Here is a 23581-nt window from a genome sequence, read left to right as displayed (position 1 = left end):
GCCTCCTTCTTCCCACCCGCTCAGGCCCATGCAATACCATTCCTCTCCTGGGTCTACGTAGGCAGGAAGTGCAAGGAGTCACAATTGTCACAGTCCTGCCACTGATGTGCCACCCCAGGCAACCGCCTAGTCCATCTTGTGCTTATATTATCCCTGCACTCTCTCCTACTCACTCCCTCATATATTCTTGCTCCCTCTCTACTTCCCACTCCTTTTGACTCTTTTTCTGTTCCATCCTCTTCCCTTTCGCCTTCCATCTCCCCTGTCATTCACTACCTCCTTTTCCTTCCCCTCACATCCCTTCCCTCTCACTCACACCTCTCCTTCCGTCTCAAAACCCACCTCCCTTCCTCCTCACTCACACAATCCCTTCTCTTCCCTCCCCTTTCCCTAGCTCCCCTTCCTGCACACTTCTCCCCCTGCTCTGGTCTACCACAGATCTTTTCTTCCTGCCTGCCTGCGGTGGGCCTCCCATGTCCTCTGTAGCAGAACTGCATGGTTCCTGTCTCCTGCAGGCACGTCCTCTTCAAGTGCAGAGTAGTTCCTGCCTTGCTGCTTGTTCAGGCATTAAAACCTGTGCCGTGTCTCGAGGTCTGCAGGCGGGATGAAGCAGCTGCCCTGGGAGTGCACTGGGGCATTTTTTTTTGCCACCCCCAAAATTCTGCCACCTGAGGCGGCCGCCTCACCCTACCTAATTTTAGAACCACTCCTGCGCCAGATTAATACTGGATCAAGAACTGTCTCTCCTAGTGAGGATATTAAAGTACTGGGAGTGTGGTTAGGCTCTTCTCTCTCTCTTTTCAAAAGCACATTGCTAATATAATTAGGATTTTTTTTACAATCATCCTTGGAATATTAGATTATCTGTTCACTGAATCGGATTTATGCTTAGTTGTACACGCACTCATTTCTACACTTCTTGACTACTGTAATGCTATCATGGTGGGTCTCCCAAATAGCTAGTTGTGCAGGTTGCAACTAGTCCAAAATGCAGCCGCCCATTTAATCAGGAATATAAAAACCATGGGAACATATTCAGCCAGTATTAAAATCACTTCATTGGCTATCTGTAACATATCAGATAAAATTCAAATTATTATGTTTGATTTTTCAAGTTGCACATTTGTGCGCTCTGTACTGCTTTTGCTTGGCTGTACGTCCTTATCAACCATTTCGCCTCTTGTGTTCGTCACAACTAAACCTAATAGAAATCCCTTCATTCAATCTGATCAAAACAAACCATAGAACTTTTCACTGTGAGGGGCCCTTTCTGCAGCATACATTACTATATCTATAAAAATCTATAAGCGATCTGGCAAGTTATAGGGAAATGTGCAAGGCCTGGCTGTTTTCACAAGCCGTTGCTTAATGTTGTTTAGCTGTAATATTCTATGCTTTTGCTGTTGGTTGATTGATGTTTTTTTGCCTGATTTTTATTTTTGTTATGGCTGTGAACAGCTTTGTAGCCTTTTGAGAGAGGCAGTAAAAAAAGGTCTATAAACAAATAAATACAAGTAAAAGACCCAGTCCCCAGGATATCCACAATGAATATGCATGAGACAGATTTACATGCACTGCCTCCCTTGTATGCAGATCTATCTCATGCATATTCATTGCGAGTATCTTATAAACCTGACTGGCTGAAATGCCACAAGAACTGGGATGAAACCGTCTATATTAGCTGAATGCTCTCAGCACTCTCCTTCTCAGAAAGCCATTTATCCTTCAGAGGCTTTCCTCGCAGCTCTGCTAGCAGGGGAATCTTCACAGTAAAATCAGGGTACGCATTTCTTTTGTGAGACATGGCTTGGGAAACCGCAAACAGACAGACTTGATCTGTTTACAACAAACTGAGGTAAGAGCACTTCATGGACCATGGCCCCCATTTCCGTGCTTGATCTGCAGCTTGCCAGCGGCTGGTGGGACCTCTGCATTCCTCCAGCCCCCTAGGACAGCAGCATCCAAACTTGTCCTTCTGAGAACCCGACTGGCTGTGAGGTCATGATAGCCACAGCGAATAAGCATGATTTTTTTACTTGCATACAATGGAGACCCATTAAATTTATCTCATGCATATTCATTGCGGCTAGCCTGAAAACCCGACCGGCTATGGCATCACAAGGATCCAATGCCTTAGCTCCAGGTCTTTTATGAGAGGTCAAAGTCCTTGCAGGCTGTTCCTTCTCCCTGCAAGTGGGATCTTGGCTGGCATGGGCTTTGGTTCCTTGTGCATACGCTCTGCAGCAGGTAAAGCTGGAGGGGAGGAGGAAGAGGCAGCGTTGGCAAGTAGCTCTTATATTTTATCAGTACCCTTTAAAGTGAATGACGGTGTTAGAACATTGGATCACTGATAAGATCCAGATGATTTCTAAATCAAGCATGAGAGGAGAATGTTTTCCCGTGTGTGTGTGCTGTACACTACTTATCTTCTCTTTGTAGTACCATTACTAATTAGTCCTTGAGAGTTGCCTGACTTGTTTCCTAAGGCCACATTCCCAGACATAGACACAGAGATACACAGAGCCACACATGCACACACATAAGCTGCTCTTCATGCCCTCTTTTCTCCTTTGCCCTATGGTTGTATCAAGTGGAACATGACGTAGAAATGGTACAAGTAGCATATACTCCATATCAAATGTGAGGACCCATCACATCCTTCTACAAGTCTATGTTGGAAACCTCTGCATACCTTCCCCCGTATTTAGATTCCTTTGAATTCCTGGGTCTTTGGTTTAGATGCTGACATATGAGTGGGGGAAACTGCTATCTCCCCTGCTATAGTGACGTTTTTGTGAAAAATAGGAGCTCATGCTAGGAGTGTTGTCCACGACTGGTTGGTGCCATCTGGATTTCCACCAGCCTGTGCTGAGCAAGGATTGAAAACCATCAAGGACATAAAATCAGATCAGCAGTTCTGTTGCACCGATGCTCTTCCACAATTCCTGCAGCTTACCAAAGACCTTTGCACCCCTACTGAGTTCTGGGGCCTGTAGACTTGCTTTTTTCATCGTATATCAGAACTACAAGTTCCAGGATGACATGAGACAGCAATTAAACAAAGAGCAATGAATCATCGTTTTCCCCTGAGACAGAAGCATCTGCTGATCTGATTTTTATGTCCTTGATCACGTCTATTATTAACCTTGACATTCATCGGAAAAGTCACACACAGAAGGTTTTATGTTTCGAGCTAAAAGCTGCTAAGTTTCCAAGCAATACTATAAACCATGGAACAACATGACAACAATGGACCTCTTACTTACCCCGTCTTCATCTTCAATAATGTCATTTCCTACAGAGACCAGCGTGGTCCACTTGCAATTGTTGATGGCCCTCACTGCGCAGCGTTTGTGGGCTTTGAATTTGCAAACTAGAATTCAGAGATGAAGGGACATTAAATGAGCAAGAGACCCAGCTTTGTTCTTCACCTTCTGCTCTCAGAAGAGCTACAGGAATAAATCTGGACTGCCCCCTTATACAGACACAAGCACACAACCTTCCAAGTAGTGTCACAGCTATGCTGGAGGGATTTTAAAATTATCGCTGGAGATTTCTTGATTTGGAAAGAAGCTCACATATATTAAGTGGACTCTCAATTGGATAATCACATACATTATGTGGATCCTCAGCTGTAGGGTCACATACATTATGCGAACGCTCAGCTCAGCTTAACACACAAATATGTTCTCTGGATATAGAGACTCTCAGCAGAAGAGCTGCAGACAAAAGATGGAATTCCAGCATCTCAAAGCTGAAGGTGCAGAGGCAAATCCAGCAAAATGCTGAAGCTGGGGGAGAACATGCAAGAACTGTAGAGGGAACCTCCTAAAAAGAAAGAATTATTGAAATTCAGTTTACAAAAAAAAATAGCCAAACAGTAATTTCCAGTTAGAGGTACCAAAGTGGGTAGCCTTGGAATTGACTGGAAATGGAATCCAAATTCCCCTCTCAATCTTAACGGTGGCTTCTAAAGAGCAGGGAAGATGCCATTGCCCACTGGCAGAGTAGGGTAGGCCTAAAGCTGGCCATGCTACATAGAGCTACCGATGGTTGAGCCATCAGTGGAAAGCGAGCCAGAGAGGGGAGAGGTCTCTCACCAATGCCTCTGCCCCTCCCCTCTGCACAATTCTGGGTCCATTCCACCTCTTCCCACCAGATGGATCCTCTGTTCTTGCTCCTTCCTCCCTCTCACTCTTTCCTTACCCCAATCCTCCTTCCTTTTCTCCCTACCTCAGAATGTTTCCACGTCCATGCCCTGCCACTGCCACCCACCCATCCAGACAACCAGAGGAAGGAGACTGTGTTTTGGGCCCATACAGCCTCCTGAGGTGGCTGCTTCCAATCCCGTGCTATGAATTGCATGGAGGCTCATGGATCTCGTGCTATTCTTGCAAGATCTGCCAGCACTGTATGGCACAGCCACAATCTCACCATAAGATGATTCTCCTGATGATGCCAGAGACATTAATTAGCATGCAATCACGTATGTAGCTGATCCCCTCCCCCCTCCCTCCTTGTTGATTCCTCTCCTCCTCCTCCCCTTCTTTTTTTTTCATTTTTTTCACCCTTGCCTCCTTTTCAGATTCTTCTCAAGTCCTTCATTCCCGGTTCCTCTTCTCTTCCCTCCTTATTTCTCTCTTTTACTTTTCCTCCCCTTGCTCTTTCAGATTCCTCTCCTCGTCCTTCCTCCAGCCATTCTTTCAGGTTGCTCTATTCCTTCCCTTTCTCTTTTTTTTTTTTTTTTAGGTTCTTCACCTCTTCCCCCTCTCCATTCCTCCTTCCTATGTTTTCCTCTTTTCCCCTTTTCTGTCAGCCTATGTTTCACCTCTCCATTTCCTTCTGGTTATTGTCTTCTTCTCTCCTAGCTTTCAGATTCCTTTTAGTTGTGTAGCAGTGAAATGAATAGTGGCAGGTAGAACGGGACTTGAGTGCAAAGATGCATGCTTGCTCCCCCTCCTTCAAAAAAATGCTTCCTTCCTAAACAGAAAGCACGGGGGCAGGTGAAGCACATGCTCATACTGACAACTCAGACCCACAATCTCTCTCCACTTTGCCACCGCTGAACTGACAGCCACGGGTGAGGAGGGGACCGGAGGAGTGAAATATCAGCTGTTGTGCGAGGGGGGTGGAGATGGAAGAGAGAAGCCACAGAAATAGCTTGTCATTGACTGCTGGCAACATAGGCTGGGCTACATCTAGTCTTCCACCCAGGGTTGAGATGGGGCAAAAGTACCAACACACTTCCAGGTTACTTCAGGAGACCTGGGGCCTCTATAGGAAGACGGGCAACTCCTGGATAATTTGGTAGAGTTGTCAACCCTACCTATCGGGCCAATGCAATAAGATGCGTTTAAAAATGTTCGTTCAAACTGGGCCCCCGTTTTTATAACGCGTTTTTATAACGCGTGCACGCCCGATGCAATATCTAAATGAGCTGCTGCGTTAACAAGGACGTGCTAGGGAAGATTTGTGAGTCCCTAGCGTTCAGATGCATCGGGCACCCGGGTGACGTGGCTGAGCGCCCACAATTGCAATGGGCGCTGCATACGAACATCTATTTTATCCTGTCTCAGTTGATTTGGCACAATATACTCACACAATATGCATGTTTGGAACCTGTGTATTGTGCGTCCAGAAATTTATTTTTTTTTTAGTTCAGGTCGTCATTAGTCTTTTAACCTTGAACACCACAAGCAGTAGATCTAAGTATCTCAATGATACTTAGAAGGAGGAACCACCCAGAACAGTATTTTTGCATTTCTCTGGAGCCCTTGTCTGGCGGAATGACTTAACTCCAGCTCCGGGGTTGGAGTCAAATTTGCCATGTTACAAAGTGTATGTTGGGCGCCCAGAGATTTACTGCATCAGGGGGGTAATAGCTAATGGCCTCCTCTTCATGGAATTTACATGTGATGAGCACTATCGGCTATGCAGTTGTTTGGACGCACATTTTGGATGCGCTAATCTTATTATTGCATCGGGTGCTAGTCTAGCGTGTCCAAAACGCAGGCCCATCTGCTAGGCTGGGCGCACTTTATTGCATCGGCTCTTTTATGTCTAGCACTTGACTACAGCACTAACTACACAAAACTGAGAACGTCCCACTGGGAAGAAAAAAAGGCAAGAGGACAAAGACAATAACACATCATCACATATACTGTACATGGCTGGTTAGGTAGAAAAAAGACACCAAAGATTCATCTAGTCCAACTTCTTCTGATTACTCAACTGGTCTCCCCACAGTCAGGGTAAGGTGAAAAAATATTGTGCATCTGCAGCCAGTTCTACAACAACTTACAGATGCTGTATCAGTATACTTTCATAACTTGTAGTTATATCATCATACCTACCAATAATAACCCCTGTTCAATTTACTATTGACAAAGTAAAAACGTATGACTACCTTCACAGGACAGCCCGTGGGATGTGACCCCCGAGAGGGCTTCACGGCACACATTGCAGAATGTGGGTCGGGCATGGGAACATGCATACCAGTTGTGCATTCCAGAAAAATGCTCCATGTTAAATTGAGTTGCCTGTGAAATAGAAAAGAAAGCTGAAAGATATCTGAATACTCTCTAGGCTGTGAACCAGGGGCTTCAAAACTAAAAGCTTGATCCAGCAGGCTAACGGCTGGGTCAGCAGTAGGAGGGCCATTTGCCAATACGGATGTGAGTTCATTTTGAACGAAGAGAAAAATGTAATGAATGAAGCCATTTTTGGTTCATAGGCCTTGGACAAAAATACATGAAACTTTTTGGGTATATTTGTGTTCATTTGCTAAAAAACAAAACAAAAAAACCCCCAGGCCTTCGGCAGGACTAGGCCTCAGCCTAGTCCCGTCCTTGGGTCGTGGCCCAAGACTGGGTCCCTGTAGCTGAGGAACTTAATATTAATTTATTCACTCCTTCACTTACCAATCAGGAACAGCCCTCCTCTGGCAGGGCTGTTCCTGATTGGTCCCTCCGTTGTCACATGTCAGCGAATGGACCAATTCCTGTTCAGAAGGCTGTTCTGAAAGGGGCTTGATCCTTTCACTGGCATGTGTCAGTGAAAACAACCAATCAGGAACAGCCCTGCCAGAGGAGGTTCTCCGGCAGAGGATCCCCGGGGTCGGGTTAGTGCGCTGAGAAGCCACTAAGATAGGGACTTGCTGGACAATGAGCATTTAAAGGTTAATACAAAACAGGGAGAACCCCCGGACCTGGACCGCCTTATCCTCTGAGGGCATGGTGGGCCTTACAGAGGGGGTTCAGCATGCAGGGATGAGAGATATGACTTGTTTGTTTTCTTTTTTTTTTTAAATGCAGTTGGCATGCAAATAGCCTCTGAGAAAATAAAGTGCTTTTTTACTTCTGGCGTGCTTTTTTTTATGCGAGTCATTTGCATGCCATTATTTACTGCATCCCGCAGGGACCCCGTGTTTTAACGCCCACGCAAAGAAAAACCCCACGCTAAAATTTAAAGCCAGTTTTAGCATGGGTTTTATTTCATCGGGCCCCCCTAGCATGCAAATCCCCTCTATGTAAGCAATGTGTGCCAGGAAAAACGGGTCTGAATCATCTCCCCGATAACTACAATATAAATTTAAAGCATTGTACAGACAGGGCCACTAAGAGCTGCAATCAGGTCCTAAGGGCTAACCAGATACTTGGGCTCCGTAATCGATTAGTTCTTCATATTTCTGCGTCCTTACTATTGCCAGACTCCAGGGGACCTGCCCCAACTAGGGCATCAACCCCCTAACAGTGGTACTTGTGTTAGGAAAAGAGTGGTTGTCTCTAGGCCAGTATTTCTTTGTATAAATGAAGTCCTAATTAGCACAAGGAGCTGTTGCATCTTTCTATGATGGAGGAACCGACATCACATTATTTTTGCCCTGTCTCAGGATGGGCTCGTTCTGCAGTCCTCCATGAGAGGTGGCAGAGCACCTTAGCAATACATGCATGGGTCAGGGCTCCCTCCCTTTGTCTTAAAATAAGAAAAGCACTTAGGTATCCCTGGAACCCTGTCTTATCCCAACTATGCTTAAAAAAAAAAAATGGAATTTAGAAAAAGCAACCAAGAAAGTAAAGAGAAAAACATTTGCAAAGAGAGAGAGAGAGAGAGAGAGAGAGAGAGAGAGAAAGGCAAAGAGCAATCAGCTTGCAGTTGCAGAGAATCAGTTAAATGATAAAAGAGGAAGATACAAGGCAATTATTCCATCAATAATGGGAACAAGAGAATGCACCGAGAAACAAGTTCCGCTCAGGCTTGATGCATGAACCAGCACTATTGTTTTCAATCTACAAATAGCATTAAACTATCTCCGCCTTTACAGGAGCAGACACAGTAAATTACAGTCCACTAAAGCCATCCTTCTTACCTCATTAATATCCCACTTCTGGACAGACTTGACGGCACTTATCCAGTCCTCCATCTCTTTCCTGCTTTCCGCACAGAGTATGAGTTTTCGGAAGGGGGTTATCACCTGCGGAAGAATTGCCCACCCCCACACAGCCTTGTCAGTCTCTCAGTCTTATAAAAGCTCGCTCCAGGGACGGCATGGGGACAGGATGGGGGCGGGCTGGGCTGTGAGAAAGCCCGACTGCCACTGCAGCCTCCTCTGGATTTACTCCCAGCAGCAGCAGCAGATCTACAGTGCTCATCGACTGGGAGCGCAGGCTTCCCGAGAGGTCGCCCGCTGACGCAGTGCAAGCCTGAGGCGCTTCTGGCGGGAGCTGTCCAGCTTGGCTGCTCAGAGAGCAAAACAAGCCACTGCTGCCAAGGCTGCTGAACTAACGTCGAGGGCATCGCTGTTGCGCGGAGGCGGGGGCCCCTTTCTCTCCAGTTATGGACTGCTAGTTCTCTTCTCAAATCATCAGGTGTGATGATTTGAGAAGAGAACTACAAATCCTACAATGTATGGGATGGGAGTTTAAAAACAATACAGGTCGCGGCGTCCGTGGCGTCATAAGGCCGTTCTTCAGCAGTCTTTACTGACCACGGTGCTGCCGAGCCCAAGAGCTCTGCGAGCATCCCTGAAGGGGTCTGCACAACTCTTGGGAAAAGTCTTCACCCCCCCCCTTGCTCCAACAGTCACACCTGCTGCCGCTGCCACCCCCCCCCTCCCCGTCCACTCCCGAAATGGCGGCTGCCTACTGGCGCGGGGTGGCTGTCTGTATGCCTGAGCTGCACGGTGCTCAAACTCCGGCCTCAAGGTTTCATGAAAGCAGCAGGGGAGTCCGTGCGCCATGAGGCTGAAACTCCCCCCTCCCCTGAGAGCCACCCAGCACAGGAAGGCCACAGCTGTTCTCCGGGGGGGGGGGGGGGAGGGGAGGCCAGTGTTGGAACAAGAGAAAGGGAGGGGAGGGGGGGAGGCTGGAGACTGACAGGGGGAAGGGGGGAGCTGCTGATCCTGGGTGGGGGTGGGGGGGGGGGAGAGAGAGAGCGACTGACTGACTGACTGGAGAAGAAGGGTTGGGGGTTTTGCAGAATTTCACAGGTTAAAAAACACCGCACAATCCCAGGCACGATGAGAACGATTCTCAAAGGCATTTATGCAAATAAAACTTATTTACCCTGCCCCCCCCCCCCCCCACACACACACACACAGTGTGGCCAAAACTACATGCAGCGTTTCACAACGTGTGTGCTTTTAGCTGTAATTGGAGGAGTTGTTCCTGGGGGCATGCTTTGGGTGGGATCGGAAAACTGCACCCGTTTTAAATCCTCCTGCGCTATTTTCCAGAGATCCTTCTGCTCGCACGAAAAGCAGGTGCTGAAGCTCGCAGGAGCTGCACTTTCAAAAATTCGCTACAAGGTACGGCGAGCGCAAACTTATCTCATAGACCTTGGCCCGAGGCGGGCTGTTTGTAACCTGCTCCCCCGCAGGGCACAGGCCGGGCGTGCATGTTTGCCACCTGCTTGTGCGGGTAACTTTATTCACCATTTAATAAGGGTTTCGGCGCACAAGAAAAAAAAGTGTGCCAAAAGGGAGGTAAAGCTGCGCTCCTCCGTGAAAAATCCCAGGTTAATGAAGGCAGCAGCTATTACCCTGCCCAACGCCGAAGGCGGCACACGTTCAAGCCAATACCGTAAAGTGCACTCGTTTTCGACGCGCGTCCACTACCCTTTATACTGTAAACGCGTGGAATTAATAGCGCTCATCACATGCAAATCATTTTTGAACAGTGAGTTCTGTAAGCAGAGGAGCACTAGGGAAGGGTGCTGGAGCCATGGCTGAGGCAGATGTCTCACTTTCCTCCACCCTCAAACTCCTTCAGTGCATGTTTCTCCTCCCACTCAGCCCCGTAGGTGATGCTAAGGGCTGACGTAAGAAGAAAAAGCCGGCCACGACCTGGGGTGCTTCTTAATAAGCACCACTCAGTGCCAATGCGAGTCTCATGCCTGACTCATTCATGTCGCCCAAGTGTCATTTGTTCAAATACTGGAATCAATTGAATTACATTTTCTTAATTCCCTGCTTCCACATATTACTCACACAGGTCTTTCCTACCACACACCAGGATGATGCACTGTGAAATTTCTCTCCTTTAGTCTTCGCTTCCCTGCCCAGCATTTTCAGGAAATAATTTTATTTGTTAAAGCTACCATTTCCATTTTGTAGTAGTCCTGGAGTACCTTGGACCTGGATTGCGAAGCATTGTAAAGGACCAACTAAAAAGAGGTTGTAGTATATGAATTTTAAAGATCTCCCCCTTCCTATGTGGTCTCGGAAGCTCCATTTACTCCCAGACCCTTTTTATCAGCTCCTTATGTAGGTATTGCAACCTGCTACAACTTCACCAACTACAGGTTCCATCTAACGTGTTATGGGCCAGATGAACTGTGGCTGAAGAAATCTGGTCAGAACCCTTTTGCCCGCAGCCCACAAAGGATCTGCCTCTCAGTAAAGAAAAAAGACGGTTTTTAGAAATCACTCTCTGTGCCCCAGAAACCCAAGACAAATGCTTCCATGAACGCCGCCACCTTGCTGGGATGGCAGAGAGAGAGGGGATGCACCCACCACCTTCTCCTTCCCTAGCATTGTGCTGGCGAGGGCTCCCAGGGTGCTCTTGGAAATCCCTTGCTAAATCACGGTATTTTCTGAAACCAGGAGGAGAACAAATTTTTCAAAGCCATCGACTTTTCAGTGCACAGAAATGGTGATTTATGCACGTAAATTGGCTGTAAAAATATGCATGGGGGTTCAACAACATGCGTATTCTCAGCCGCTTATAGGGACGTGTTTTGGGTGGGATGGAGATTAATAACCGTAGACTGTATTTTCAGATACGTGCAGCATTTTCCATGAAAAGCCTACCTATACCAAAAAGCAGATGCGAAAGCCTGCAGACACAAAATTAAAAGGGAAAGCTCACACGCATTTTCCCTTTGAAATTTGTGCAGAGTTTGAAAATTGCCTCCCTGAATGTTTCAGTGGGCACAGCCGAGCTGGGATGAGCGCCTTCCTAAGAAATTTGTAGCACGACACTGCCCTTCTCTATTCTTATTAAGGTCAATATCCAGTGCCTTTTAGCTGGATACGTTTGGTCTTACCGGCTAAGTGGCAGCATCTGAATATCTGCCGTGTTCGTAGGCCGCTATTCAGCCAGATAACTATTTGTCCAGCTAAGTGGCGGGTGGGATGTTGGTGTAATGGTGAGGAACTACTTATGCAGTTAACTTAGCCGGATATGTGGTGATATCCTTATCTGGCTAACTTAGCCAGATAGGTTAGACCTATTGAGTAGGTTCATCTGACTAACTTTCCTTGCCGGTTATCTTTTGAATGCCTACCTCATCATGTTTACTATTTGGATCTGCCTTTGGATTTTCAAACACTGAAAAATGACAGAGACCTTCTCAACTCCACAACAGAGCTCTATCCATCCCTCCATGTAAAAATCACACTGCCACCCAACCATCTCATTTTTTCACCTTTTTTCCTGCTCCACAACTACTCTTACCGTGAAACTGTTATTGATATTCTTGATGCTGGTCTCAGCCACACTGGCATCAGAAAGATCCACCTCATCGAATATTAGAGACTGTAAAAAGACACGGAGAAGAGGCATCAAGGAGTGGAAAGACATAAGAAAATGACTATCAGAGAGTGTATAAACAACATAAGGACAAGTAGGAGAGACATAAGGGGTCAGAGACATCATGGAGTGGAGAAATCCAGGGAGAAGGAACTTAACAGAGTGGAGATACAGGTCCTGGAGAGACATAGGGCATGAAGAGACACAGGGAGAAGGGACATCAAGGAGCAGAGAGATTAAGAGAGACTAAGGCGCAGACAAACAGAAAGTTGATAGACTATACACTTCTGCTGCTGGGTTTACAGAGTCCAGCAAAGACTAAGAGACAGAAATAGACTGATCAGTCTCTGTTTGCCTCTAGTAACCTCATTTCAAATGAGTTTTCTTTTCTTAAATAGTGAATGGAAGACACAGACAGGCCTAAACTAAATAACTCAAAATCATCTGGAACATTTTGAGCCAGGCATGATTCTTTAACTCTTATTACTAAACAGTCTGGGATCTATAGTTCTCCGAGTATATGGACAAAAACAGAAGTTTCCCAGAATGCTTGCAGAGAGTAAATTAAAAATATACTGTACTAAAATATGTCAAAAGAAAATCAACAAATAAGATAGGTAGAGCTGATACTTCTACAAGGTTAACAAATAATTCAGGATACCAGCTTTTGGGACTACCAAGGCTCTTGCTCCATGCAATGACATTGACACAGGAACATCACCTGGATAGTAAGGATATATAATAAGGATGCTATGGCACTGTGAATCAGTGACAGTACTTTGTGGTATTAATTGTAGTAATGCCGTGGATCGGGGCATTGCTGGGTGGTGTTCCTTGAGAACACACTTGGTCAAAGATAAGACAAAATTAAGAAGAAGGGAGAACTAATATAGCAAGGATAAGATTATCCCTCCTGTTCCAGTGAGCATGAAGGATGCTTTGGGCCAGGCTCCTCTGCCCGCAGTACAAAGAAAGGATCTCGCACAGTCAGGCCATTCTCATTCTCGTCACGTGAAGGAAAATGTCTGCGCACGCATCTCCACAAAGACCCAGATTTGCATCCACAAGATGTACATTAGTTTGGTCCCCATCACTGCGGTGCTCTCCTTACAAGTGGCTCTGCATGAGCCTTGGCTTCGGAGCACTAGGTGGAAATGTAGACTTCTCCAACCCAATGCTCACAGTGAAAACATGGCAAAGCATGAGGGAAAACAGGGAAAAGTCCTTGTCTGCCAGATTCTGAGGAGATCTGGGGATTCACAGCTCCATGATCACTCGCTCTCTTCTTCCGAGACCAGATAGGGGGATTCCCCAGCCCTGTGCTGTCTCTATCCTCTGGGACCTGAGGAGAGGATTCCATGGTCCCACACGTACTGTTCTCTATGGTCTTGGGGCCCAGGAAATCGAACCACTGGCCCCTTGCTCACTGTCTCCTCCTGGGGCTGGAAGAGGGACGTCCTAGTGCTGTACGTACTTTCTCTTTGTCCAGAAACCCTAGGAGAGGGGTCCTGACCCTACACTGATCACACGACAGAGAAGCCTGCATGCACCTTGTGGTCAGCCATTATTACAACTGTAACATCGTGTTCCAACCTATTGGGAAGCATTCCTTAAACAAGCTTCATAGATTTTACATGGAAAAAAAATGTGGCAGAGCATGATGTTTGGTCTATCTGTAAAGAGACAAATTTCACAGCTAACATGGTGGAAGAGTCTTGAGTGTAATCTACTGTATCTCAGTCTATGGAGAGGTGAAGGAAAGAAACATGAGGAGAAAGAGGGGACAGCTGTATTCCTAACAGAAATGAGGAACGTAATGGCATGGAATGGAAGTTTAGCACACAGACCTGCGAGATAGCTGTGCTACCCTCAAAGATATGTGGAGATTTACCTTTGAGTCTTTGGCGTAGTAAAGTGTCCTGCCACGCAGCTTGAAGTATCGTCTCTTCCACCTCTGGAAGGAGCTGGTCTGCTTCAGTAACAGCCCTTCCTTGACGCTCTTCTGCAAAACAAACATTGGCAAGGAATGTAAAAGACAGCCAGACCCATCTGCCCTAAAACAGGGAATCTTGTACCTAAGTGCAGCTGCCAGACTCAGCCAAACCCTTCCACCCTTCCCGACTCGCCCCGCTCTGCTCTGCCCTGCACGGGTACACAGTTGCCGAGCAGAGCTTCGTGGGGACGGTCCACTAACGTGGACCTCTCCTGACCCGGCTTCAGTGCCACCCTGCGGCAGTTCAGGTCCATGAACTTGAAATCCTCCACTCACATCCCCTTGGGAGAAAGCAGCGTGTGGGAAGTGCTGTGAAGGATCAGGAGTCCGAGAACAGCTGGCACCTAAATTTATATCGACTGAGGGGTTGTTTTGTTTTGCAAAACTTACAGAGAGCGCATCACGTGTCAGCTATGTCATTAGTTCCCGTAAGCAGAGCCAAATTCTCTCTCTCACTAAATTCTGCTCTGTTTCTGGATTGCAGAAGCTCCAGCTATAGACACAGGTGTGCAGGTTTTTATGTGCCCGCTCCTGTTCATCCTTGCTTACGCCTATCAGACGTTCATAAAGAGAGAGAGCGAGAGACAGGAAGATGAATAGAGAAGGACAGATGGTTTGAGCAAAGGGTGTGCATAGGCTTGATGAAGGGACACAAATTCCTCTTTAAAACAATACAGAAGTCTTGCCTTCTCCCTCTTCTCCCCCTGCAACAGAACTCTGTATTAGAGCCCTCACATTCAGCTTTCACAAACTATTGTTAGGCCATGTTCCTTGGCTCCCAGCCCATTTATTGTTAAGTACTGGCAGCTATTTATATATTTGGTTACACATGCATACAGATACTGCGTGCATTTGTTTGGCACTGGCCTGTAACAGAATGCGTTTAGTATTGCTTTCTGTTTCAGGGACCTATGTCCCAGTCATGAAAATTCTTAAACCCTCTACAACGGCAACACTAATTTTGACAGGAGCCGAAATCAGACCCTCAGGCAAGAAGACCAGCATTTTCCACTCACCTGTTCTTTGTCTCTAATAAGGGCACAAGCAACTTCCGCTTACTGGCAGTAAAGCATAACAGGCTCCAAGGTTTGTCAGAGGATCCTCCTGCGCTATTTATAGTTTATATGGACAAGACTAGCCCGTTCCTGTCATGCAGGGGCACCTCAGCTGAGGAACCTATTTCACAGACATCTCAGCATGCTGATGAGAGAGAGAGGAAACCAAAGCCGTGGCTTAGAGACTGCTATTCAGCCCCATAAACAGAGGACCTTCACCACCGCTGCTGGCCATCAGCCCCCCTACGGCTGTCAGTCATTTGTATTTCGAGTAGCAGAGCACGAAAACGGCCAGCTGACAACTGCAGCTTACAACCAGATGGTCTCGTCTCCTTCCTGTAACCTTGTGCCTTTACTGAGGGCAGTTCTGTCACTTCTGCCATCGGTGCGGTCAGGTGGCCCGTCAAGGGTAACATTTCTCCCTCCCTGGTGGTCTACAAACCAGCAATGCTGTGCCAGACCTCATGTATTTATTAGGAATATGCATTTGTTTGAAATGAAAGTGTAAAACGTAATGAATGAGCCAGATTTTGTTTTGTTTCAAACAAACTGAAAAAACACACGTTTTGTAAATTGTTCATTTTCAGGGAAATATACGCCCTGTTAGTAAACAGTGCACCCTATTTGCTAATGTCGCGTGATATTTGCAAAAAGGGAGCCCTGTTTGCTAATAGAGGCCTAGAATTATCATTTTGCTATAAATATAGCAGAAACTGCGCTCGCAATAAAAAAAAATGGGCATGGTTAGGCAAATTGCTTTGAGAAAGAGAGAGCGAGCACTGAAATAGGGTGAATAGGACGCTATATATAAGTAGCACTGGAGATGGGTACATTCAACGCAGGGTGGGTTTGGGGCGTGATGTTACCTACACAGTCAGAAGAATTTCTATCATTTGAATCAATGAGAGGGAAAACAGGCGGAGTTGATTTGTACGATGCAGTCTCTAGCTGTCTTCAACATTTGAAGCTCCTCTGGAGAAAAATGGTAAATATCACCAAGCGAGCCGGAGCTGGTAAGCTCACCTCTCCTGTAAACAGCAAGGCTGCCACAGTTGGTCCACATCATTTGGCATAAGATGCTCACATTGATTGAGATGCAACGTTCACGTGGCGCATCTGATGCCAAACAGTTCACGTGTGTGCCTTCTTAGCTTTGGTACTTATGTCTTCTTTGTTTCCAAAGCTCTCTCACCCAGGACTCTGCCGGCCCCAGCCATCAAACCCCAGGTACCAGCAGGACAGCAATACTTTTCCTAGGCCTAGCCAGCGGACATTGCTAGGGTAAAGCAAACCCTGGTGTTCAGCATCTGTGTCATCAAGTAGGGAGATGAACCGATGATGGGCGAGTCCCTTGATGCACTACTGTGTGAACCACATGCCCCCATGTCCAGGACATTGTTGCACAGTGCCTCTTGATGTATAATACAGTGTAGAACTATTATTTGTGTTGGGTCCTCTTCTTTTACTTTGTCGTCTATTCTTTTGAAACGTCCAACCTTTTAACCAGTTAATTTTGCTGATCCATCTGTGGTGACATTTACCATTTTTCTCCAGGGGAGCTTCAAACGTTGAAGACAGCTAGAGACTGCATTGTAGAAACCAACTCCTCTGGTAACTTTCATCGATTCAAATAATAGAAATCCTTCAGTGATTTCAAAGTTGCAGTTAATTCCCCTAACTGTGTACGTAACACCACACCCCCCCCCCAAACCCACCCTATGTTGATTGTGCCTGCAGAAGACCCCCAATTTGCATTAACTCCTCCCACATGCAAAACAAATTTAAAATGTGCACGCTAACTTGATTTGTAATGTTTATTGTGTGTGTTAGACCCATTTAATGCGCGTTCGGGGCCCCAATCGCATTTTGATGAATGACCGGTTAACTTGTCAGCCCTGAAATTCAGAGTTAACCGGCAAAGCCTTGTTTTAAAATCTCCTCCCCCCCCCTCCCAAACAAACAACCAGAGAATAATCCACCTCCTGGAATGATAATCATTTTTGAAAAATATCAGTCTCCACCACGATCTCTGCTGACCTCTCCCTCCTGGCACAACATAAACCTTAAAAAAAAAAACCCAAACAAACCCCGTGACAGCCAAAATGACCCTGTTTCCCCCCCCCCCCCCCCCCCAATTCCATGACAGGACCCCACCACCAGCTCCACCAGCACGCTCTCCAAATTCCCAACCTCCCTCCGAGTGACTCCCCCAAGCTGAGTCTGCAGGAGAATTCTCTGCTCTCTCCTGCCAGCTCGGCATCAAGGTGCAGTTGAGGGTGGTGGGGGGGGGTCAGGATGGGGGTAAGGAGGTACAGCCAGATCATGCAAATGGGAAGGGGGCTGCAGGGGAGAGTGCAGCTGACACGGGGAGGAGGGGAGGGATCTTTCAAAGACGTGTGCTGGATGGGAAGGAGGGGAGCAGTGGGGAATCACAAACCTGATTTATTTATTTTATTTATTATTTTTTATTATTTATTTATTTATTTATTTTTATTATTTGTTTATTTATTTTATTATTTTTATATGCCAACATTTGATCTCAATTGGGATATCACATTGGTTTCCATTCACGTACTGTAGGTATTTCCCTATCCCCAGAGGGCTTACTATCTAAGTTTTGTCCCTGAGGCAATGGAGGGTAAAGTGACTTGCCCAAGGTCACAAGGAGCGACTGCAGGACTCGAACCCTGGTCTCCTGGTTTCTTCTTCTTTTTTTTTTTTTTTAAGATTTATGTTGTGTCGGGAGGGAGGGATCAGCAGGAATTGCACTGGGGAACAAATTTGAAAAATGTTTCTTGGTGCAGGGAAGGCAGATTGTTGGCCCTGGGTTTTTTTTGTTTTTGTTTTTTTTTTTAATTGCTCTCTGGCTTGAAGAGGATGGCAGCTGAGTCATGGCCGGCTAGATTTAGAACTGTTATCGAAGCACCTAGATTTGGCCAGTGAAAATCAGTGGCTAGCGGTGAAAATCAGTGCTAGCCACCTCATTTTTCTCCCCCTGACCTATCGCCCCCAGGCCTTCTCAGAATTTAAGCAGCAAAATTTAGCCACTCAATGAAACTCAGAAGCTCAATTTTGCCTCTCAGTATGGTCAATTTTCAAAGACAGGGCCATTAACCAACATGACCCCCCTTGGTGATCACAATAGTTCAAATAGGGTCCCCATAAAGTCTGAAACTTCGAGTGGGCATTCATCTGGTCAAAGTGTAAGCACTCAATGTCTTGGGCTTCAGCACACCAATAATCCAGGTTGGGCAGGCCTTCCAGAACTTAGTGACTGTAAATCGTGCGGCCAGCAGTAACTGCCCGACCAGCGGCCTGTTTTTAATGGGAATGGAGGAGCCAGCCCATCTGCCTAAAAGCCCAAGGCTAGGCCCAATAAAAGTTGAATAACCTAAAATGTCAGCCAATATTTGAGTAACCTGAGACCAGAAAAACTGAACCCTTTGGCATCCCCACCACATGTGTAAAAAAAAAGTACTAATTTCTCCACATCCTCTCCAGCATAAATTACTGGCCTCGGGGGTCTATTTCTGAGTAGAAAACTAGCATCCGATAAGTTTGGTGCAATAGTTGAAACATTAGGGCAACCCGTTTAGCACAGATTGAGGAATGGTGGGCAGAAGTCCAAATACCCCTCCAGTTCCTACAGGTCAAAGCCAGATCTAGATCAATATTTCAAGAGTCAATAAGGGCTAGAGGGAATCACCGTATCGAATCTACTGTTCAGAATACCACAGTATAGAAGAGCTAGCCCATCTGCCTCGCCTTAATTACATATTCTTTGATCTCACAGCCAACTGGATTTATGGTTATGAAGAGTTTCCAGTGAACAGCAGATACGCTGTTCACGCTGTATCCTTTTGTGGAATCTTTTTGGGATCTCGTTCAATCACAGTGTTAGCAGGTTCTACAAATTTTGAACTGTGCAAGGGGCACCATCCAAACCACTCGGTGAAAACATGTTTCACATATACTATCTTTCTCTGTATTTTGCTTTAAATCAAGCTTTAATACATGAGCATTTGTATCAAGAACCCAATATAAATTCCCCACCTAAGGAAGCCTCGCTGGCAAAAACCACCAGGCCCTATGATTGGGGATATGTGATTATTTAAGGGGATATATTATTATTAAGCTCAGTGTGGAACAATAGTGCTTTAGAGGGGATATGTGATTATTTAAGGGGATATATTATGTGTTATAGAGGTGCAGGATTATGTATTTTTAATTATGGTGTGGGTATGAATGATTGTATGTATGTGATATACAGTGATGTAATTTTCTATTGTTTTTAAATTGTTATACAAGTTTGGTGTATAGTGATCACATGTGTGCATATATTTGTTGTAATTATGTATAACTTGTATTTTATTTAAAAAATGGATGATTCCTTTTGTATATGTTTATGATACAGGGTTAGGAATTGGTGTATACCTCAATTGTTTATTAGATACCGAGTAGCCAATCTGGGCTATCTGAAAGAAGTTTTCCAACAGATCCTTATTGGGAGATCCATTTTCTGCCTTTTATTCCCAGCTCCCAGCAGTAAAAGGTAGGTTCCCCAAGCTTACCTGGCTAACAATTATTAGTAAACCTTTTCTCTGGAAACCTGTCAAAACCTTTTTGAACCCAGCTATACTACTGTCCCTGATCATATCCTCTAGCAACAAATTACACATCTTTCGTGTACAACTGCAAAAAAGATTTTCTTAACGTTTATCTTAAGTCTACTACTGGTTTGTTTCATGGAATGTCCCTTAGCTCTAGTACTTGGCCTTATTTCATAACTTATTTTTAAGATATTTTGTTTTTATGTGGTGTATTATAGTTCAATGTTTTTAACTGTAATCTGCACATTTTGTTTGATTATAATAGAATAGAAATTATTTTTAATACATAAATATTTTTTTGAAAGGATAAATAATCTATTTACTGGTTCCACACCGCTTGTGATTTTATAAACATTCATCTCTACTCAAAGCTGACAAGCCCTAACCTGTCAAGCCTTTATGTACAGAGGAGCCATTCCATATTCTTTGATTTTTGTCACCCTTCTCTGAACCTTTCCTAGTTTTCTGTTACATCTTTTCTGAGATGGGGTGACTGGAACCACACACAATACTCAAGAGGTGACTGCAACATGGGTTTGTACTACTACTGCTTCTACTACTTAACATTTCTATAGCGCTACACCACATATGCAGCGCTGTACAAACATACAAAAAGTCAGTCCCTGCTCAATAGAGCTTACCTTCTAATAAGACAGACATACAGGACAAGAGACTTGGGGTATTTCATAAAGCAAGACAATGGTTAAAAAAAAAGAAAGTTAAGACTAAAAACAGACCATCAGGCATAAGATTTAACAGTGGTCTCAAAAAGCTGGGTCTTTAGATGGGATTTAACCATGGCAAGAGAAGGAGCATGAGGCACCAGTTCGGGAAGACTATTCCAAGCACACGGCATAACAGGGTGGAAAGCACGGAGCCGGGAATTGGCGATAGAGGAGCAGGGCACATACAGGAGCGGCTTGTCCGAAGAGCGGCATGCACGAGGAGGGGTGTAGAGAGAGATAAGATAGGAGAGGTAGTGAGGTGCTGCAGAGTGAAGGCATTTGTAGGTGAGAAAGAGCAGCTGGATTTGACAGAGGCATTACGATTATTTTGTTTTAATCTCCATTCCTTTCTGAATAATTCCTAGTATTCCATTTATTTGTTTGACTGCTGCCACACACTAATCCCAGGCTTTCAATGCATTGTCCACAATCATTTTCCTGAGTGGTAACATTTGGGGTTTTTTTTTGAAGCGGCAGTATCCTTCTGCTCCTTTGGGACTCCAGCTGAACTGGAACTGGGGCTGGGATCCTAGCGTCATACCCCCTTCATTTGTAAAAACCCACATGGTCACACTTTTTATCTCCTCCTGTCTACCTTGTTCTGATCGTTGCCGCGACGGTTCTTATTGGGGATCATACGTCAGGGCTTTCTCCGGGAACCCTACAATCATGAACTCTGAATCCAGACACAAGGCATCACCCATGAGCTATGACCATGACCCCCTGGGTGGGGGCTTGCTGTGAAAGCTGACTCCACAGCATCCCAGCCCTAGCCAACTCAAGCAGTGGAATAGCCACCTCGGATCGAGGTGCATGACTGCATAGCAGTCCACTAAACTATCAGGCTGACCTGAGTGGTAACTTCTTTTTAAGTCCAATACATTTTTATTGCCATTTCAAAAATAAGGAAATGTAAATAACATACAGAAAATTACAATAATGACTATCATAAATCATAAATTATAAATTATACCAGTACAGAATACCCAAACTACATGGTCCATGATACACTTATATGTGTAAGGAAACATACATATCTCATAAACTTTCATGATTGAGTACATGACTTCACCCTACCATATCTTTCAGCTGCTACCATTTCACATTTACAGGTTAAACAAAGTTAAGTTCCACCAAGCCTGAAACTGAATGCTTTCACTATTTGTCCAGTTCATAAGAATAACTTACAAAGCAAATCCAAGGAGGAGGACAGACTGTTTCTTTTCAGAAGATGACCAAGTGGTATCTCCTAATATGGAGCCCAGCACCGCGTGCAGAAACAGGGACATTTTCAATGGTTTGTGTGAGTCAGCACAAATGCAAGTTAAGTCGGCGAATTCCAACGTTACAGCAGTATTTTATAAGCTGTGGGGTGGAAGCTCCACATTTTAGAGAATACCCCATATCTGTGCCCTGAAAGCACCCACGTGTTTTTGTACAGACACATATCTGCAATACAGGAAACTGCATACTTTCTCTACCCATCTGATAAAAGTACATGCTTATATTGTATGCATGTAATAACTGTAAGATGCGCGTGGAATAACCCCAAGTTATACGTGGAGGCAGGTATTTTATAAAGAATGCGCATACTTCTGTGTGTGCTTGCAACTACCAGCTTGCCAACCCCTCCACCATCTAGGCTCTCCAGGACTTCACCCTAAAATGGCAGATAAAAGACAAGTGCAAGTTTACTTCCACAACTTAATTAGCAGGTGTAAAAGTATATGGACATGTTCAATAATGTTATGTGTGTATACTGCTTATAAAATAGCAACGTGAATGCGAACCTCTGAACCCCTCCCCATCCCCTTGTTTTTTGCCTTTCACATTTATGCACAAGCTTCGAGCTCTTGCAAGATATAGCTTACATGCATAACTTTTAATTTTATATGCGTAAACATTTTGAAAATGTACTCCATTTTGCACTTGCCCACCTTAAATTTCATCTGCTTTTTGGATGCCCAGTCCCTCCTGCAATTCCTCACAGTCTGCTCATGCTTTAACTACTTTGAATCTCTCTGTGTCATTTGCAGATGTGAGCACCTCACTCTTTATTTATTTTTATATACTGACATTCAATCTGAGATATCACATTGGTTTACATTAAGGTACTGTAGGTATTTCCCTATCCCCAGAGGGCTTACAATCTAAGTTTTGTACCTGAGGCAATGGAGGGTAAAGTGACTCACCCAAGGTCACAAGGAATGACAGCAGGACTTGAACTCTGGTTTCGTGGGTCATAGCCCACTGCTCTAACCACTAGGCTATTCCTCCTCCCTTCTTATTTATGAATAACAGCACTGGTGCCTGGGCCACTCCATATTCATTTCAATCCATTGGGCAAATTGACCATTTAGTTCTGTTCTTTCCTTCCTATCCTTTAGCTAAAATTCCATGCATGATACTGCTTCCTACCATGATTTCTTTATTTCCTCAAGTCTTTCATGAGGAGGTTTATCAAATGCCCTCTGAAAATGTAGATACCCTCTACCAACTGGTTCTCTCTTCTTCACATTTATTTATAATTTTAACAAACAGAAGTCCCTTTTTTGATGTTGCCAGAGGATGTGGTTAGTGCAGTTAGTGTAGCTGGGTTCAAAAAAGGCTTGGATAAGTTCTTGGAGAGGAAGTCCATTAACAGCTATTAATCAAGTTTACTTAGGGAATAGCCACTGCTATTAATTGCATCAGTAGCATGGGATCTTCTTAGTGTTTAGGTAATTGCCAGGTTCTTGTGGCCTGGTTTGGCCTCTGTTGGAAACAGGATGCTGGGCTTGATGGACCCTTGTTCTGACCCAGCATGGCAATTTCTTATGTTCTTTAAAAATTACCCTTGTAATGATCCAACTGACTCCCTTGCAAGCTTCTTGCTTTTGGCGTACTTGATAAAGTTTTTAATTATTAAGAGGTTGATATTCAAAAGCCATTTAGACGGACAACTGAAAAGTTATCTTTCTAAATGGTTAGCTGGAGATATTCAGCGCTGCTGAATATCCCCACCTGTTTAACTATATCCAGTTAACTTAACTAGCCACTCCACGGCTGAATAGCAACATCTACATATTTCCTCCTTGGCAAGTCTCTCTCTCTTGGTCTGCCTTATTAATGTTTTATATCAGAGATAGCCAACTCCGGTCTTCAAAAGCCACAAACAGGTCTGGTTTTC

At 45.0% G+C, this 23581-nt stretch overlaps 1 protein-coding gene across 5 annotated transcripts in view; it reads right to left on the bottom strand.

Annotated features, from left to right (window-relative positions):
- LOC115094425 (diacylglycerol kinase delta-like) overlaps positions 1–23581 on the bottom strand; it is a 305506-nt gene that overhangs the window by 72937 nt on the left and 208988 nt on the right. For all 5 annotated transcript variants that reach the window (XM_029607468.1, XM_029607470.1, XM_029607467.1 and 2 more), the window contains 5 exons: positions 13921–14031; positions 11955–12035; positions 8369–8473; positions 6407–6539; positions 3267–3373 (listed from right to left, as the gene is read on the bottom strand). In XM_029607468.1, the coding sequence (XP_029463328.1) occupies positions 3267–3373; positions 6407–6539; positions 8369–8473; positions 11955–12035; positions 13921–14031 (537 nt within the window). The remainder of the gene's footprint in view (positions 1–3266; positions 3374–6406; positions 6540–8368; positions 8474–11954; positions 12036–13920; positions 14032–23581) is intronic.

Source organism: Rhinatrema bivittatum, chromosome 6 (assembly GCF_901001135.1).
Source record: "Rhinatrema bivittatum chromosome 6, aRhiBiv1.1, whole genome shotgun sequence".
NCBI lineage: Eukaryota > Metazoa > Chordata > Amphibia > Gymnophiona > Rhinatrematidae > Rhinatrema > Rhinatrema bivittatum.
This window is presented reverse-complemented; position numbering and strand designations above follow the sequence as displayed.